General features: G+C 47.2%; 8 protein-coding genes across 8 annotated transcripts; 6 read left to right on the top strand and 2 right to left on the bottom strand.

The window, feature by feature from the left end:
- The first annotated feature begins 49 nt into the window (after positions 1 to 49).
- BDV27DRAFT_123174 (uncharacterized protein) lies at positions 50 to 1,087 on the top strand. The gene is made up of 3 exons (XM_032065803.1): positions 50 to 637; positions 688 to 850; positions 938 to 1,087. Exon 1 carries the CDS (start codon positions 218 to 220, stop codon positions 452 to 454), a length of 237 nt encoding a protein of 78 aa, XP_031930995.1. The 5' UTR covers positions 50 to 217; the 3' UTR covers positions 455 to 637; positions 688 to 850; positions 938 to 1,087.
- Positions 460 to 1,581, bottom strand: BDV27DRAFT_142427 (kinase-like domain-containing protein; the record flags this gene model as incomplete). The annotated part of the gene is made up of 5 exons (XM_032069955.1): positions 460 to 584; positions 688 to 850; positions 938 to 1,250; positions 1,295 to 1,372; positions 1,427 to 1,581. 5 exons carry the CDS (start codon positions 1,579 to 1,581, stop codon positions 460 to 462), a joined length of 834 nt encoding a protein of 277 aa, XP_031930994.1.
- A 439-nt stretch (positions 1,582 to 2,020) lies between these two features.
- BDV27DRAFT_123172 (EthD domain-containing protein) lies at positions 2,021 to 2,776 on the top strand. The gene has a single exon (XM_032065802.1). It carries the CDS (start codon positions 2,110 to 2,112, stop codon positions 2,521 to 2,523), a length of 414 nt encoding a protein of 137 aa, XP_031930993.1. The 5' UTR covers positions 2,021 to 2,109; the 3' UTR covers positions 2,524 to 2,776.
- Positions 2,777 to 4,988: 2,212 nt separating this feature from the next.
- BDV27DRAFT_154532 (uncharacterized protein) lies at positions 4,989 to 5,349 on the top strand (the record flags this gene model as incomplete). Its single annotated transcript, XM_032071980.1, has 3 exons — positions 4,989 to 5,120; positions 5,182 to 5,199; positions 5,263 to 5,349. 3 exons carry the CDS (start codon positions 4,989 to 4,991, stop codon positions 5,347 to 5,349), a joined length of 237 nt encoding a protein of 78 aa, XP_031930992.1.
- Positions 5,350 to 7,437: 2,088 nt separating this feature from the next.
- Positions 7,438 to 8,980, top strand: BDV27DRAFT_59816 (Lactonase, 7-bladed beta-propeller-domain-containing protein). The gene is made up of 3 exons (XM_032077048.1): positions 7,438 to 7,859; positions 7,927 to 8,410; positions 8,482 to 8,980. The coding sequence occupies exons 1-3, from the start codon at positions 7,492 to 7,494 to the stop codon at positions 8,800 to 8,802; spliced, it is 1,173 nt and encodes a 390-aa protein (XP_031930991.1). The 5' UTR covers positions 7,438 to 7,491; the 3' UTR covers positions 8,803 to 8,980.
- A 996-nt stretch (positions 8,981 to 9,976) lies between these two features.
- Positions 9,977 to 11,827, top strand: BDV27DRAFT_168901 (major facilitator superfamily domain-containing protein; the record flags this gene model as incomplete). The annotated part of the gene is made up of 3 exons (XM_032074889.1): positions 9,977 to 10,326; positions 10,380 to 10,777; positions 10,828 to 11,827. The coding sequence occupies exons 1-3, from the start codon at positions 10,015 to 10,017 to the stop codon at positions 11,825 to 11,827; spliced, it is 1,710 nt and encodes a 569-aa protein (XP_031930990.1). The 5' UTR covers positions 9,977 to 10,014.
- Positions 11,828 to 12,299: 472 nt separating this feature from the next.
- On the top strand, positions 12,300 to 13,001 carry BDV27DRAFT_154529 (uncharacterized protein; the record flags this gene model as incomplete). The annotated part of the gene is made up of 2 exons (XM_032071978.1): positions 12,300 to 12,817; positions 12,869 to 13,001. The coding sequence occupies 2 exons, from the start codon at positions 12,300 to 12,302 to the stop codon at positions 12,999 to 13,001; spliced, it is 651 nt and encodes a 216-aa protein (XP_031930989.1).
- Positions 13,002 to 13,255: 254 nt separating this feature from the next.
- Positions 13,256 to 14,897, bottom strand: BDV27DRAFT_154528 (putative endopolygalacturonase D; the record flags this gene model as incomplete). The annotated part of the gene is made up of 4 exons (XM_032071977.1): positions 13,256 to 13,991; positions 14,045 to 14,190; positions 14,242 to 14,562; positions 14,622 to 14,897. 4 exons carry the CDS (start codon positions 14,895 to 14,897, stop codon positions 13,256 to 13,258), a joined length of 1,479 nt encoding a protein of 492 aa, XP_031930988.1.
- Positions 14,898 to 16,400: the final 1,503 nt, after the last annotated feature.

The raw sequence follows: 16,400 nt of genomic DNA, 5'->3' as shown, positions 1-16,400 counted from the left end.
CCCCAGCTCGACAGGACATGTCTTTCATTCATTAAGATGATTTCATGACGCTAGCTATTAGATATGAAAGGGGGACTTGTATCCTTCCAATAACCAGTGTTACCATGATGCTCTATCACCTGGGTGCAAGTTGTCACTTATATTGACCTTTCATAACGGACTAATTTGCTGGATATACTCCGTAGATGCTTTCCGTTGGAAAAGTGAAACCCTATCAATGGCCATGAATAGGATGCTGGGCACTTTCATAAGTATCATCTACTGGTTGCCAGCCTCTTCGGTGAATATTCCAGCTGCTAGCCAATCATTGAGTCAAAACACACTTCAGCTTCAGGTTCAACCCCCGGTGTTGATTCAGCTCAATAGTTGGCTAACTAATAGGATTGTAGACCTGGGACTTAAGCTATCATCATGTCGTTTAGAGTTTTACTGGCCGAACAATAAGAGTGGTTAGGGTGGTTAGGGTGACCGTAGCCAAGGATCGTCCAGTAGCTCTCTTGCCGATTCTCTCTCCTCGGGCTTCCATCTGAGCATCTTGTGCAGGAATTGGAGTAACAGCCGTTGCGGTTCACCCTCCAAATTGCCTTCAAGCTTCTCTAACGATATAGGAGGAATCTAAATTGTTCCTTCTAATCCCCTATTTTATAATTAGCAAAGACCTTCTGGAAGATCATGATTCGGACACACCTTCTCCGTCGAAGAATTCGGTCGCATAGACACTGCTCCAAACCATATCTTTCGGTGGTAGCCCCATGATTGCAATCATCTCAGCCTGATGATGAGCACCAGAGCTTTGCTTATCTGAATCTCGAGCGCAAAATAGATGACCTTGTTGGAACAAATCCCATGCCTGCACCCATTGTTAGCAAAAGGGAATGGCCACTAGTTGTCGAAATAGCCTGATTAAAAGGCTGGTCCAAAGGAAATCAAGGCATACCAGCACTCCGACATTCCAGATGTCAACTTTTTCGTTCCAAGGCATTCGCAATAGCACCTCGGGAGCCCGGTAGATATAAGGCTGAATATCCCCGCAGTAAGTATTCGACCCACGCCGAGCCTGACCAAAATCACATAGCGTAGGTTGACCATGTTGCTTGGTTTTCCTCAGCTTTCGAGATGCATAGATCACCCGATCTCCAACGACTTTCCGCGGGCTAGGACTGGATTTCTCTTCCTCTTCAAAGTTGGCTAAGATCGCAGTGTCTTCGACAGCCATCATGATGTTCTTTCCTTGAATATTTGTGAAAGTTCTGTTAGAAGGCTTCTATGGAAGGTGAACAATACATAATCATACCCGTATGTTCGCATCGCTCCTTGATTGTACCAAACAGTTGAGTGTCCACCATAGCCCAGTTTACCAATCACCTGGTACCTCGATTGAAATACCTCGCCGATTCTGACGGGATAAAAGCTATCGGGAGAGTACCATGACAGTGTTTCTTCCTCGAATTTCTCCGTTGATTCGAGAGTGAAAGGTGATCGAGACAACTCACGCACTGGTGATGCAGGGCGTTGAAACAAGGTACGCCAGGCAGAAAATTGCCTAGGCACTCGGGATGGCCGGTAGAATATTGACGCCATGGTGAGAAGCGCGGTGAAAAATGCTGCCAGGAGATCAGGATAATTCGACCTGTACGGCATGACTTAGCAATGTACAGTCAAATAGTTTATATTTTTTTACGGGGGTTATATATGAAGTAGCATTACAGCGGTACCCTCGACCACTCAATATAGTTCGCTTATGGCCCCAGGTATTGTAAAAACATAGGGAGTATCCGAGGAAAAGTAAAGCACATCATTTAGTACTTAAAAGTTAAAACTCAAGTTCAAGGTTTTGACCGATTGAAGTGATGGCGTCCAAAATGCCCAAAGCGGTTGAGTTTGAATCGAAGAAGCGGGATGGGAGATAAAAATGGATTTTAAGGCGCCCTGCCAAGCTTAAGCCCTGCCCCCAGGCGGCCTAAATAGCGACGATCCCATCCAACTCTGAGCATCTTTTTGTTCCTGTGTCAAGTATTTATTTCTCGAAACAACGGCCATCATCTAACTCACGATAGCTACTATCCCTGCTCAGAGCTTAGCACACCTATACATCGCTCTTCTTTCAATATGAAGCTTGCCTCGGGGCTACCGCTCACCACCTACGGCTTCCAATTGCTTATGTTTGGCCGTCGGAAAGAGGGTCTCACCCCAGACCAATACCACGACCACTACGAGAATGTCCACATCCCCCTTATGAAGAATCTAACCGGAGACACCTTTCCTTTGTCCCACGTACGACACTACGTGAAGCGCGATGGGCCGCCTGACTTTCCTGCAGCGGTCTTAATGGGCGACCAGGCAGACTTCGACTACGACGCGGTGGCGGTACTGACATATCGGGATAAGGCGCATTTCGACGCTAACTGGGCTTTCTTTGAGGATGAGGAGACTTCGAGATTGATCAAAGAGGACGAGGACAAGTTCTCCGCGTGGGTGACGGGTGTTCTCATCAGCACTGAATCTACTGATACGAGAGCTTAAGAGTATACACCCAGCTACCATGCAAAAGATCAAGAATCTCGACCTGTCAATTCTTACAACCCTATCGCCAGGAGTGAGAGTGGGGTCTTGTGTATTTTGATGAGAGATGGTAGTTATCATGGACAGAGGAAGGGGTGAAGAGCTAGAATAATCATGAGCATGAAAATTGGCTTCAATAATAGTACAGATGAAGGGGAATGTGGTGGATCAATTCTATCCTTAATTATAACGTCTAATAATTGCTTTAACATCGTATGGGTCGTTGGGCTCCTGTCACTGGCATTTCCACATGCATTGGCCCTTCTAGCTCGGCCCACCTCTCAAGTAAAATCTAGAGTGACTGATAGTCTATTCGCGCTCTGAGATATCCAGCATCTATTACTGAATCATGACCTCGGTCGTGTATGGAATACGGCATGCATAAGCAGACAAATAACTATGTAACCACCGGGGTTCAATATCTACCTTGAAGACGGATAGACTGTCCAATGACACACAGACTTCGTACCAGGTTTTACCAGGCATTTTATGCTACAGACGGTCTAGACCATCTAGTTCCAAGAGCCCAGAATCAGTCGCCATGCTGACTTTGGATATAAAGTTAATTCCTATGTACCAGTATTCTTATACTGCTTTTCCACCGGAACCCACTCTACATGGGCAATTATAATCCGTCATACTGCAAGCATGATGAAATCACATTTCGAGACAACCTCGTTGTTGTCCAATATAAAATACTGCTTCCACTTATACCCTACATGGAGATTCTCGAAATATCCCATCTGGAACAGATTCTCATCCAAGAGAATTATCTTTCGCTAAAATGAAGATTTCATCCGTCCTCGCCGTTGCGACAACAATCATCTCTGGGGGAATTGCTGGCCCACTTTTCTCGGAGGCCGACACTACCTCAGCCATCTGTTGGAAAGCATGCTTCCACGAAAGGTCCCGTTGTCCGAGTGAATGGGTGAGTAAGCTCGTTCATATTCTAGCAGTCTTATGCTAATTTGGGGTGTCATACGTAGCACGCTAAGCAATTCGGGGTAAGCTTCATGTCATCCAAGCAAGGTAGAAAGCCCGTTAACACGCATTTTAGCGCTGTTGGACTTGCTGCAAAGAGCGCCAGGTGGTGCCTTACGATTATGAACTGTTTGAGTGGGAGGAGTAATAAAGCTCTAGTCAAGCAAGACTTTTGTACGCTCATTATAGTGTGTGCTTCCCAACACTCACGCATCGGTTCTGCGAACCCTTCTATGAAATAGCCCGATCAATTTATGGCTGAGTCACAGACCTCTATATTCCAAGATAGAAACGGAGGTGTAACCGGCGTATCTTACAAGACACTGCTATTACCTCAGCGCCTAAAAGTATGCCTTGCGGCGGATGGCAAGAATCTAGTCCCTGTCGGTCTTTCGCCTGTGTGATCAATGTAGACGTCATATAGCCACATACAGATGCAGATCATGTAACCAAATTGGTCGATCGAGTATTCAAGACTGTCTTCCTTCTAACGTTGAACCATAACAATCCCCAAAGACTCCAAATATTCATGGAAGGACACCCCAAAGCCACCACCCGAAAGTAGACCACAAGCCCTTGCTCCCCTTGTGCCTTTGAATGTATTCATCTAGTGAAATGCATCCCCTGGGGGCGTCGGGCTTTCCAGCAAGTTTTGGAATTTTAATCACATCCAAGTACATTCCAGCTGACGCTTCCCGTCATACATCCAACTTTGATATTAAGTAAATTGAACAGCAATTACACAGGAATCTAGGGGTTAAAGGATCAAGCATCTTTTTTACCTTAATGTAACAGCCTCTAGGTTAGTACTGATACGACAATATCGTACTATAGGTAACGTCTCTTCACGTCTTGTACGGAATTTCTCGGGCTACCATGCTGTTTGGTATTTAGGCAAGTATAACTCAATCGAATTCACAAGAGGTGATAACATAATAAGGTAGAGAGTATTATGAAATATAAAATAGCTTTCACAAATCCTTCAGATACACTGAATCCCTATGGGAGCCCCCGGGAACACAGATCTCGTATACATTATTCATTGTAAAATCATGATTAGTAAAACTCAAATATTGGTGCATAGCAGTCCTCCTCTACCTAAGATCCCCAAAGCTCTGTGTTGACAAGGTCTAGATACGGCATTTGATCCACCCGTCGGATCGCATGGAAAAGGGATTACACAATGAGATATCCAGATAGTTCTTTACGTAGCAAGTCAGTCATGCTCTCCGCAAATCTTCCCACCATTCACCTTACCTACTGTGGAACAATGTACATATAGTCAAATCTACCACCATTTGACATATAATAGTCTTTCCCCTTCCACTGCTTTCGATCAGTCTAAGTTCAAGAATGCCATAGTTTACCAGCATTTCGCTAAGTCCACATCATTCTGAGATAGTTTCCCTATATCTACTTGCAGCATCCCCAACAGTGTTGTCACTATGAAGCTTTCCGCCATCACCCTTGTAACCGCCTCGGTTCTTTTGTCTGGAGCGGCTGCCACGCCGTTTGATTCATCTGAAGTCTGTTGGAGAAGCTGCTTTCACCACAGACAAAATTGCCCACGCCACTGGGTAAGTACTACAGCGTCATAGATGTTCTAACTCCTGAGCAATACTAATTCTCTCGCCACAGTACGCCAAGAAGATCGGTGTAAGTATCACTGGGAGGTAAATTCGCAAAATTGGCATGTCCCCTACTAATGTCATATACTAGAAATGCTGGACTTGTTGCCAAGAGCACAAGTCTGACTACTATGAATACGATTACGATTACGACTATGAACCGTTTGAGTGGGAATAGCTTGTGAATCTTTTCACCCACATGCATGTGGTAGCTGGGGGCTCAGGAAGAGAGGTCAGGCAAGAATCTGGCGTCAGGTTTTTCTTTTCTATCATCGTGTCTCATCAATTACGGGGTTGAGACTGTATGTATGAAGTCAGAGCTTTCCCAGGGCCGAATGGAATCTGGATAAGGTTGAAACACCTGTTAGAAAGGCCTCCGTATCGTCATTGTTCGCTCATGTTCTTTATCTTGTAGTAGCAGTGGGTTTATACTGGTATAGTGACGTGTGATGCAAGTATAACTGCCATCATTGCGGCCGGGGAGATATTATTGAGTTCTCTGTGGGAATTTCGTTGGCTGTTTCAGGGATGTTAGCGTCGTGCACAGCTGGGTCATTCGTCGCCAAACCTGCTGACATCTAGCTCAAAAATACGGCAGTGTGTTCCTAGCCTAGTAGGTCTTACTGAGAAATTTGAACGAAAGCATATGTAGTTAGAAGTACGAGCTGATTACTTTGCTCACGGGAACTCTGTGTCGTGACGATGCGGTCGGTCAAATAAGAACGCCCTTACCGAGAGTAGAGTCTTACTGTAGAAGCGGTTGTTGCGCCGTACATATCCTACTCAATGGCCCTAGGCAATCACACCATCCGCACGTGATTCTACATTACTATATGATATGTGGGCACTAAAACGATAAGCATGCCTGTCATTGTCCGACTTACTGAACAATTCCATCTCCGTGGCGAATATTGCAGTGATATATAATTTCGGTAAGTGCTGACGGTGAAGGAATCGGTTTGAGAATATAGAGCATACAATGTCCCTGCTAATATATTGTCAATCATTCGGCCACCAATAAGTCCCATATCTCAGTTATGCTGACATTATTAATACAGCAACTGAGGCGGTTAAAGTGGATTTCCTTTTTAATCAAGGAGTTTTGTCGGAAACGTGAAGAAAAATTAGCCGCTTAGTATTTATTTGCCTAGCAAAGCGTTAACCTGAGACAGCACTGGCTAGTACAAATTGGACAAGGAGTTCATCTTGCAGGATGCCGAGCGCTGCCAGTGAGATAAAGAACTAGTACCGCATATATAGTAGCCCGATTTACGCTAGCGACCATTGGTTGGCTAATTTTACCAACAACGCTACAACGACGTATAGTGGTCCTCCAGTATTGGTCACAAGGACATTAGTCCCATGCCATAAAAAACTGCCAGTATCTAACCGCGGTCAGGGCCCAGAATTGCGGCATGCCGAGAGCTGGGTTCCGAGTTTACGATTTCTCGTAGTGTGTACCCGTACCACTAGAATTCAATATCCATATTCATGCTTTTGGCTTTCAGACTCATAGCGAATCAGAATGTTAGTTGACGGCCAAGCAGTGGAGAGCCGACGGTCCGCATTGAATACACCTCCTTAGGCAGTCCGCCGGGAATGAAACCGAAGCAAGCCATTCTTGGAAACAACACTAGAAGCAACTCGTCATGACGTCATAAGGTCCTAGATCGCTAGCATATTAGTAGTCTCCCAGACCCTAAGCTGGTGACTAGATGACTGGGAGACGGACTAGCAACATATGACGTGGCATAGCAGAGTATATCTCCCCCTATTCGCATTGCTTTTAGCGTGGCTTCTTCTAGTAACTCTGCAATGTCTCAGCAAGGGTCTGAATAATTGGGCCCACCGAGGAAGGCCTCTGCAGTGAATGGCAGCAGATTATGATATCCGGTATGCCCCACAGAATCGGGAAGTATATTCCCGTCCCCTGGACAACGTTACATATGCAGCCAAGCACTATATTTCGGATCCTGCAGAAGAGACAATCAGACATAACCAATCAAACCAAACCCTCTGCGACTATATATGAGGATTATATCATCCAGCGCTCCAGAGCGGCCATTTTAGCAAATCATCGGTAAATCAACATCCGCATGTCCGAAATTGCAGGACAGCATTCCGGGATGTGGTGTGGTTGAAGTTGAACCGACGTGGCATTTTTCCCGGCATTTTTCCCGGGGGCCGGGCGATCCCCCGCGTAATGTGGGTGGCCAGATTAAAAAGCAACAAACATCACCACTCTTGTGTAAGCGCTTTGTTTACCAGCTTCTGCTGCCATATCTGTTGGTTGACTTGTAAATCAGGGGGAATTATCAAAATGAAGGGTCTCTATCTTACAGCTGCTCTATTTGGAGCATCCTCTGCGTCTAAGCTTTATACTGCATCATACGCGGGCGCAGTTAGCACACTGGAGCTCGGCAGGTCCGACTCAGGTTATGAATTGACGACAATCTCAAACACAACCGACTGTGGTCCCAATCCTTCCTGGTTGATGCTGAATGATGATAAGAGCCTCCTGTTCTGTCTCGATGAGGGCCTCAATGGACCGAATGGCACATTGACTTCCTTCGAAGTTGACTCCGACGGATCGCTGTCTAAGATTCATCAATTGAAGACTGTACTCGGCCCCGTTCAATCACATCTGTATACTGCGGGAAATCGCACTTTTTTTGCCGTGGCCCACTAGTAAGCACCCGGTTTTAATCATACCCCAATATATGTCCCGATGTCTAATGACAATTCCCCTGTATAGCTCAGGGTCATCAGTGACAGCATATGCCCTTGACCCCAATGGTGTCTTTACCCGTCGCCAGACCTTCACATATAAGCTGGATGGTCCTGGTACAGACCCCGACCGACAGGATGCACCGCACCCCCATGGTGTAGTCCTTGACCCCACCGGTCAATTCATTCTGGTTCCCGATCTGGGAGCCGACCTCGTGCGTATCTTCCGCATCAACCCTTCGACAGGGTTGTTAGAACCACAGACACCCTTGTCGGTGTCTCCAGGCTCTGGCCCCAGACATGGCGCATTCTGGACCCCCAAGGGCTCACGTCCAGGCCGAGCTATCGATACTCGGTTCTATTTGACGTCGGAGCTTAACAGCCATTTAACGGGATACAAGGTTCACTATCCCAAGAATGGAACAATCGCTTTTAACAAGTTCTTCGAGACCACCACGTATGGTGGGCCGGAACTGCCAAGCGGTGCTACTGCTGCAGAAATCGCGATCTCGGTAGGCGCATCCCTTGAAGTTCAGTATATCCTGAAAAAGAATACAAGCTAATGTTCTGTCATTTTGCTCAGCCTTCCAATAGCCATATCGTAATTAGCAATCGCGAGGACAACAAGTTTGGAACCAACAACGACACCATCTCCGTGTTCTCTTGCGCTGATGCCAGCGGAAAGGTGTCTACTAATGTAACGCATGACGGTTTGTACCCGGCGTATGGTTCTATTCCCCGCCAGTTTGAGATATCAGGCGAGGATAAGGCGATCGCTATTGCGTTGCAAAGTAGCCATCGCGTGGCTGTAGCTGGCTGGGATGATAAGACGGGACATGTTGGCCCGCTACTAGCACAGAAAGAACTGGAGGGTGAGATTGTATGTGCCGTTTGGGATGCTTGATTGAGGTGCAAGAACTCGAAGAACGATGTATGCAACGTGATAGTGCCATTCGCTGTGCTTGATGAATACAGCCTTCACTGTATGTTAGAATAAACGCGGTCAGATATCATGTACAAGAAAACTCAAAGAAAAGAGCACGACTCTTTATTCTGACAAGGTGCGCATGGACTACTTTATAGTACTCCACATGGCAATAATCTTCCGTAACTACATAGGTCTGTGCTCCCTGTTGCCCCATATTTTGGTTCCTATTATATTTAGCGCACATTGTTCTTCACAAGATTGGCCCTAGAGATACTTTTACCTTATCACTTTATCTAATCTCCGTAGCCTAACTATGGAGCGTGATGGTTCCTAACCCAACAGTTGTGATCCGCTTTGTATTACCGTATTCGGTAACTCAGACCGACTCCGAGTTTGGTCTTGGCCTAGGGCTAGTTGACTCGCTAGTTCATGTCAGCCATTAATCATTACAACTCGTTCCAGGAAATTTCCTACACATCTTAGACTAATATTACGATCTGTTCCTATAGTAGATGATAGAGCCTTCTCATGAACCCACATTGTACCTCTTTTAAGAAGCCGTTTCTCTTACGAGTTCCCTATGTCGGTGAACTAGAGAAGAGCACTGAACTTACGATTCAGAGCTGATGCTATGGGGCTACTGGCGGTGCACCAATTATGATCCCTTATCTTCTCCACTCTTGATCTAAGCACTTCTAAGAGGAGTTTTCTGGTCTAGTAATATGTCATAAGTCCGAGAAACGGGGAAATTTCTATCCCTACTGTAGACTGTAGTCACAGGGATTCCATGATCTGATTGAGAGCATCTATTCCCTCGCAGCTCGATCAATTATTATCATACCAAAAAGGGATATTGATATTGAGCATGCGAGTATGGCTTAGTAGCTAGGACTGCCGATGACATCTGTTATCGGAATTCAGAGCCGTGATTGAAGAGCTACACACAAAAGAAATATGTCTATCTCCGCGGGGCTATTGCTGGTACCAATGCATGCCAAGTCGTGTGATATCGTTTGCATCGATATCTTCCGGTCTGCACGTATGCGTTAGTCATTAGCAGCCTTCGCTGCTGCCCAATATTCCTCCCTCGCCCTGTATTAGCGGGGTCCTGCTCTCTACTTCCCCTTTCTGTTACTCATTCTCATGGTCTATCTGCTAGCAGTGAACAGTTTTAGCCTGGGGACCATCATGGCTGGCGAAATACCACAGTCCCCCAATGATGATAGGAACGCTGAGAGGAATATCGAGGCACAGAGCGCATTTGCGTCTACTTTGGTAGTGGATGTGGAGAAATCGCTGCATGGCAAAGGAGCAGATCCCAGCAAGCCCTACATAAATCCGAATGGCATATCTGTTAGCACTCTTACAAACCAGGCCGGCAGCAATGCAGTCTACGCTGCCAAAGCACAGCTGCTGAATCAGGCGTTGGTTGACATGAAAATGGGCCTATATCAATGGGTACTCTTCATCATCACCAGCGTAGGATGGTTTCTTGACAGCGTAAGCAAACTTTATCGGAAGATATCACCTCATGAAACCTAACCTGTATCTAGTTCTGGATGATGTCATTCGTCGTTGTTGCCCCGTCGGCCTCGAACGAAGCCCAGTTCTTCTTTTCCGGAGATAAACCATCCTACCTGTTCGTCAGTCTGGCCGTCGGTCTGACAGTTGGTGCAACTGCCTGGCCATGTATGTCAGACGTCTTGGGTCGTCGGTGGATCTTCACTAGCACAATCGTCTTGATGGGCATGGGAGGACTTGTGGGTGCCGGCATGCCTTCCTTCACCGGTCTCTGTGTTATCGGCTTCGTGGTAGGATTTGCTGTCGCAGGTAACCAACTAGTCGATGCCATCATCCTGATAGAGTCGCTTCCGGCTTCCCATCAATTCTTGGTTACCGTGCAAGGGGCATTCTGGGGGTTGGGCCAGCTAGCCTCAGCTGCGGTGGGATGGTAAGTCACCCAGATGGCATGCCAGAGCAAACCTTGTTAATGTCATTCAGGGCATTTATTGCAGGGTACACCTGCGGAACCGGCCCCGACGCAATCAGCACATCGCAAGCTCTATCGACACATTCCTCCCGCGCCGAAAGCTCAACACACTCAAGCCAAAGCAGCACATCCTGCCACTACGTCTCCAACAAAGGATGGCGGTACGTATGGTGGACATTCGGCTGCATCACCCTATTTCTATACCTCTGTCGCTTCGTATTCCCCTTCCGCGAGACACCTAAATACCTCCTTTCCAAGCGCCGCGATGCAGAAGCCGCCCAACTCGTCACCGACATGGCTACATACAGTAAACGCCGCACCTGGCTAAACGAAATCTCCTTCGCCAGAGTCAACTCAACCATCGATGCCACCGACTCCCGTCGGACTCCACGTCTCCGCTCCCTCCTCTTCGCCCTTCAACCCAGCGGCCTCCCCATCCTCTGTCTCCTCTGGGCCCTAACAGGCCTCACATTTCCCCTCCACAAAACCTCCCTCACAACCTACCTCGCCGCCACTCACAACATCTCCCCCATAACTCCAACATCAGTAACAACCAAGTACCTCTACACCCGCTACCTCTACAGCTCCCTCTGCGCAATCCCCGGCCCCATCGCCGCAGGCATGCTAATCCAAACAAAGCTCCTCGGCCGCAAACGCACCGGCTCCGCAATCGCCCTCCTCACCGGCCTATTCATGCTCCTTGCCACACTGGCGCGGTCAAGAAATGCCCTCTTGGCTTTCGAATGCATCCTGTCTTTCCTGCAGTTTGCGGGGTTGGCGGTTCTCACGACGTACACGGTTGAGATCTTTGCGGCTCCGGTCCGTGGCTTCGGGGTCGGTGTTATGGGGTTCTTTTGGGGGCTGTTTGGGCTGGTAGCGATGATTGTGAATACTTTTGCTGGGGAGGTATTTGCGGGGGGTGCGGCAGTTTGGTTTTGTGGTGCTGTTTGGGTGGTTTTAGGTGGTGCTTGGTTGGGGCTCCCTGAAACGAGGGGGAGTGCTGCTGCTTAGGATCTGGCTTCTAGTTTCAATGGGTGGGTTGGCTGGGTTATGATCGGGTTTAAGTAGTGTTGTGATCTACCGGGGGAGGGTATGAGTGGTGGTGGTGGTGGTAGTTGATATATATATTGGTGAGGATGTAGCGGGTCATTCCATGAGTTGCAGTTTCAGAATTGATATTCCCCGTAAACGATCCACTGAGTATGAACTAGTATATTTATATTGAGCCTAATATAAACTTGGTAATATACAGATATCCAAACCATATAAAACCACATACATACATACATACATACATACATACATACATACATACACCAAACACAAACATAAGTACAGACATACAAAAACAACGGTACAACCGCCACTAACGCGACCCACACAACCCAAGATTTCCATCTCAGCGGGGCGCATCAAAAACAAAAACTTTTCCACCATCACGTGCATCCACCTCAACCAACAAACAACATCCAAGAACCTCAGGATGACTTCACAAGACAATGCCAAATACCAAGAACTCCCCATAAAACCACATGGCATACTCTGGCAAGAAGACTTCATAACGCCTTCGCACGAAGCGCAACTCATCTCCATCTTCCAAAACCAACTAGAATGGCCCTCCCGAAGTGGTCGCATATCCCTCCACTACGGCTACTCATTCGACTATAAAACCTTCGGCATAGACCCGGACATTCCGTACAAGGAATTCCCAGATTGGTTACAACCACTCATTCCAACCACGGAGGGGCGGCCTCCGGAGCAAGTCTGTCTGCAGTATTACCCCCCGGGTAGCGGTATCCCGCCACATGTAGATGCGCATATGGCGTATGACCAGCTGTATGCATTGTCGATTGGGGCGCCGATTATGATGCAGTTTCGGCGTGGGGAGGAGCGGGTGGATGTTGATTTGGTGCCGAGGTGTATGATGCAGATGACGGGGGAGTCGAGGTTGTTTTGGACTCATGGGATTAAGAAGAGGAAGAATGATACCCTTGCTGATGGGTCGGTTAGGCCTAGGGGGGATCGGTGGAGTATTACTTATCGGTGGGTTAGGGAGGGGGAGTGTGAGTGTGGGGATGTGGAGGTTTGTGATGTTGCGCAGAGGAGGAATGGGGTTGAGAAGGAGAAGAGGAGCTTGAAGGAGTTGGCTGCGAAGGGGGAGGGGGAGGGTGGGGTGTCTGGTTGAGGTTGGGTTTGTTATCTTGATTACCTTAGTATAGCATATTTGTATATTGTGTTCAAGATTGTTGAATGTATTATACCCATATTTTCTATTGTATGGATCATCGAGGTGCTCTGTGCCTATTCGTGTTGACCTTTGGTATTTTTGTGCATGCACTCCTAAGTAGGTCACAGTTTGCTGTACGAACATAGCCTTTTCCCCAGTCTCTTCCAGATCCCCCTATAAATCTACTTGATATTCAAAACATGTTGTCTAACTCAGGGACAGCCGGTCGAGGGGTAGTTGCAGCTGTCACCGCTACCACCAGTGATGTCCACTCCGTCAAACACAAAGTTGGAGCAGCTGTCATCTCCACAGAGAATGTAATAATCCTTACCGTCACTCATCGTTCCTGTGACATCCACAAAGGTGACATTGGCAATGGTGACTCCATTAGTGGGCTCACCAGTGGGACCGCCATTCAAGTAGTCCTGCTGAACATCGATACCGTAATCGCTAATGTCGGATAGGGTGATGTTCTCGTAGCGAATGTTGTAGACCTCGCCGGTCTCACCCGAGTTAGTCTTGATTCTGCAACCATTTTGGCTGCTAATCACTTGTGAATTGGAGAAGGTGACTCCGTTGACGGTGTTGTCGCTCTTGCCGCCAATGGAGCCGATGCTCAGTCCATGTCCACCGTAGCAGTACATTCCGTCGACGACGATATCATTTCCGCTGGTCACTGCCACACAATCATCCTGGTTGTGCACCCAGGTGTTCTCCAATGTGAAGTAGCTGCTTTCCTTGATATCGAAGCCGTCGGAGTTGTGTGCCGCGGGGTCCCCATCACTCTTGCTGTTGGCGGCATCACCGGCGGAGTTGTTGAGGGTCAGGCCGGAAACAGTCAGGTGCTCGGTACTTTCAATCTCAAAGCAGTGGACAGGCCAATTTTGGATGTAGAGGTTCTCGATGCGGGAGTTGTACATATTCTTTACAACGAAAAAGTGGTCGGGCCTACAAGAGGTCAGTAATTGCCTTTTTTAAAATAGTTATTCATAAGGACTGACTTGTCGGAGCCACCATTGGAGCCCTCTCCATCCCAGTATGCCGCGCCATTGCCGTCAATGACGTGACCCTCAGCACCACTGATGGTGACGCTGGTCCCGGAGACAACGATGGGATCAAAGTCACTATCAGCGGTGTCTCCAAATGTCTGTGCTATCAATCAGTACATGACTCCTATGCAAGGGGTATAGGAACGCACAGTCTTTCCAGCAAAGACCACAGCAGCGCCAGTCTGCAGGCCTTGGAGATCAATTGTGCTGGAAGGGGGTGCATAGATGTCGGACAAAAGAATGTTGGAGCAAGACGCAACAGCGGACGAGATTGCTGCATACTCAGTTACGGTGCAGGTTGTTCCACCGTTACCGGTAAAGGATGAACTGGCAGTTGGTACAGAAACCGGGGTAGTGATCACTGCGGTAGAAGATGTGGCTTCCTTTGCGACCTTAACAACCTGGGCAGTGCTTGTCTTAAAAGTAGTAGGCGTAGGGGTAGCAGTTGCTGGAGTAACAGAAACAGAGGCCTGGTCCCATGAGTTAGTTCAGTAGCACTACTCTAATAGGACGCCGACGGGATGCCTACTACGCTAGTTGAAGTCGCGACAGGAGGGACAGCTGCGGTGCCCAGGCAGCTGCATGCACTGGACAGATGCTTGGTTTTGTAGTCGCAATTGCTGAGAAAGGCCTCCGGGACCCCCGTGGTGGCTGTCACGGTACTTGCAGTGAAGGTGGCACAAAAGCTAGAAGCAGCTGCAGCAGAAACCGAGTAGATTGAGGCGCAGCTATGACCGGGAGAACTTGGGTTGTCACACCCAAAAGCAAGGGGAATGAGCGAAAGAATGAGCGCACTGCGCTTCATGACTGTCAATGGGTAAAGGAAAGACTAAATAAATGATTAAGGATAGTAAGAGAATGTAAGGTGTCTGAATATCCCACAGACCAGGTACGGAGCAGCATACTTATAAAATCTGACTCTGTATCAATACTACTACACTAATCTTAACTAGGAGCCGTGGTGGATCTCGGTCGATTCATGGTTGATAACTGGAGTTTCAGCTGCCATCAGGGGCTGATTGTCTCTATCCCGAGAGGTCAGATGGATATTGAGGAGTTTCCTACCGGATCCACTATAGTTTGCATGCATAAAGCAGCATAATACCTATTGCTGGCTCGTGCGCAGTCAGTGTCTGGCGGGTGGGGGTGATTGCGTCGGCTCCGTGCTTTAGCGTGTGGAAAGTGCACTACAATTGATGGCCTTTCCCTAACACGGAGAACTACTTGTCTACTTTGGCATAAGCTAAGTGACATATAAATTGCAGACGGAGTGGATTCTTCCTGCAATTGGATTGCTTTTGGAGTCTAGACATTTCTATCGCTCAATAGGCGTGTTGAACATTCAATAGCCGAGTAGGGTCGGCAATTTCTACACGGTCCACAAATCATACCAAGCGAGAAACCATGTGTTTCACCATGGATCATACTGACTCAAGCATGTCAAGCCTTTCATTGGCAAAGCTTGTTGACCTTGGCAAACTGGACAAGCCCGCCAAGCACCGGGAACGTTAAGACTAATATCTTCAATATCTTTCCTTCCATCTTTTCCTTAGTTACACTCCTCCATTTCCTCTTTTTTCGGTCAAGACTACTTTTCATTACTTATTTATTTATTTTATTTTTATTTCTTTTATTCATATGTATGTATTTTCATATAATTTATGAAAACAAATTCCGGTGTTTATGTAGTGGACTATCATGTAGAATCATGATACAATAGGAACAGCAAAACTCAAAGCAGGCAAGGAGACCAGAAAGAAGAATAACGTGAGAAAAATAAAATAATCATCAAAATGAAGGCTGTCTATTCAGACTTTGAAGTACCATGCTCTAGATTCGAAGGATGTTATGGCTTCTAGGGGAAAGATTGGAGGAAACACCGCATCGCTGCTTTGCATAGCAACGGCCTCAAATGTAAATTGTGGCGGGGTGATTGCTCCTAAGATCGAGAATGACCTGAAACCCCCAACGTTGGCTTCAAGAAAGAATGCTGGGGAGCCCAGACTTGACTCTCACGCCAGGGGTATGCAAGAGTCACGGGATAAAGACAAAGCCTAGACTATCTAGAATAGACCAAGAAGCGTCGAGATAGACAGAAAGAAAAATGATGAAAAAATAAAAAGAAGCTCCATACTTTTTGTTCGCACTTATAATGCAAAACCAAATCTCCTAATTCACAAAGCTTGAGTTAGCTATTGTCTATTGTCTATTGTCTTTGACAAATAGACAAAAGGAACAATCAATCGATGCGCTATTTCCAGCATTCTTCAAGAACACCCAGCGATGACAATGCCACATACCATGACGT

Source organism: Aspergillus caelatus (genome assembly GCF_009193585.1).
Source record: "Aspergillus caelatus strain CBS 763.97 unplaced genomic scaffold BDV27scaffold_29, whole genome shotgun sequence".
Taxonomy (NCBI): Eukaryota; Fungi; Ascomycota; class Eurotiomycetes; order Eurotiales; family Aspergillaceae; genus Aspergillus; species Aspergillus caelatus.
Note: the sequence above shows the minus strand (reverse complement) of the source record. Positions and strands in the feature narration are given on the sequence as shown.

Coding starts and splice junctions, on each gene's coding strand:
- BDV27DRAFT_123174 (XM_032065803.1), top strand. CDS start 218: ATGGCCATGAATAGGATGCTGGGCACTTTCATAAGTATCATCTACTGG.
- BDV27DRAFT_123172 (XM_032065802.1), top strand. CDS start 2,110: ATGAAGCTTGCCTCGGGGCTACCGCTCACCACCTACGGCTTCCAATTG.
- BDV27DRAFT_59816 (XM_032077048.1), top strand. CDS start 7,492: ATGAAGGGTCTCTATCTTACAGCTGCTCTATTTGGAGCATCCTCTGCG. Junction 7,860..7,926: donor TTTTTTGCCGTGGCCCACTA/GTAAGCACCCGG, acceptor TCCCCTGTATAG/CTCAGGGTCATCAGTGACAG. Junction 8,411..8,481: donor CTGCAGAAATCGCGATCTCG/GTAGGCGCATCC, acceptor CATTTTGCTCAG/CCTTCCAATAGCCATATCGT.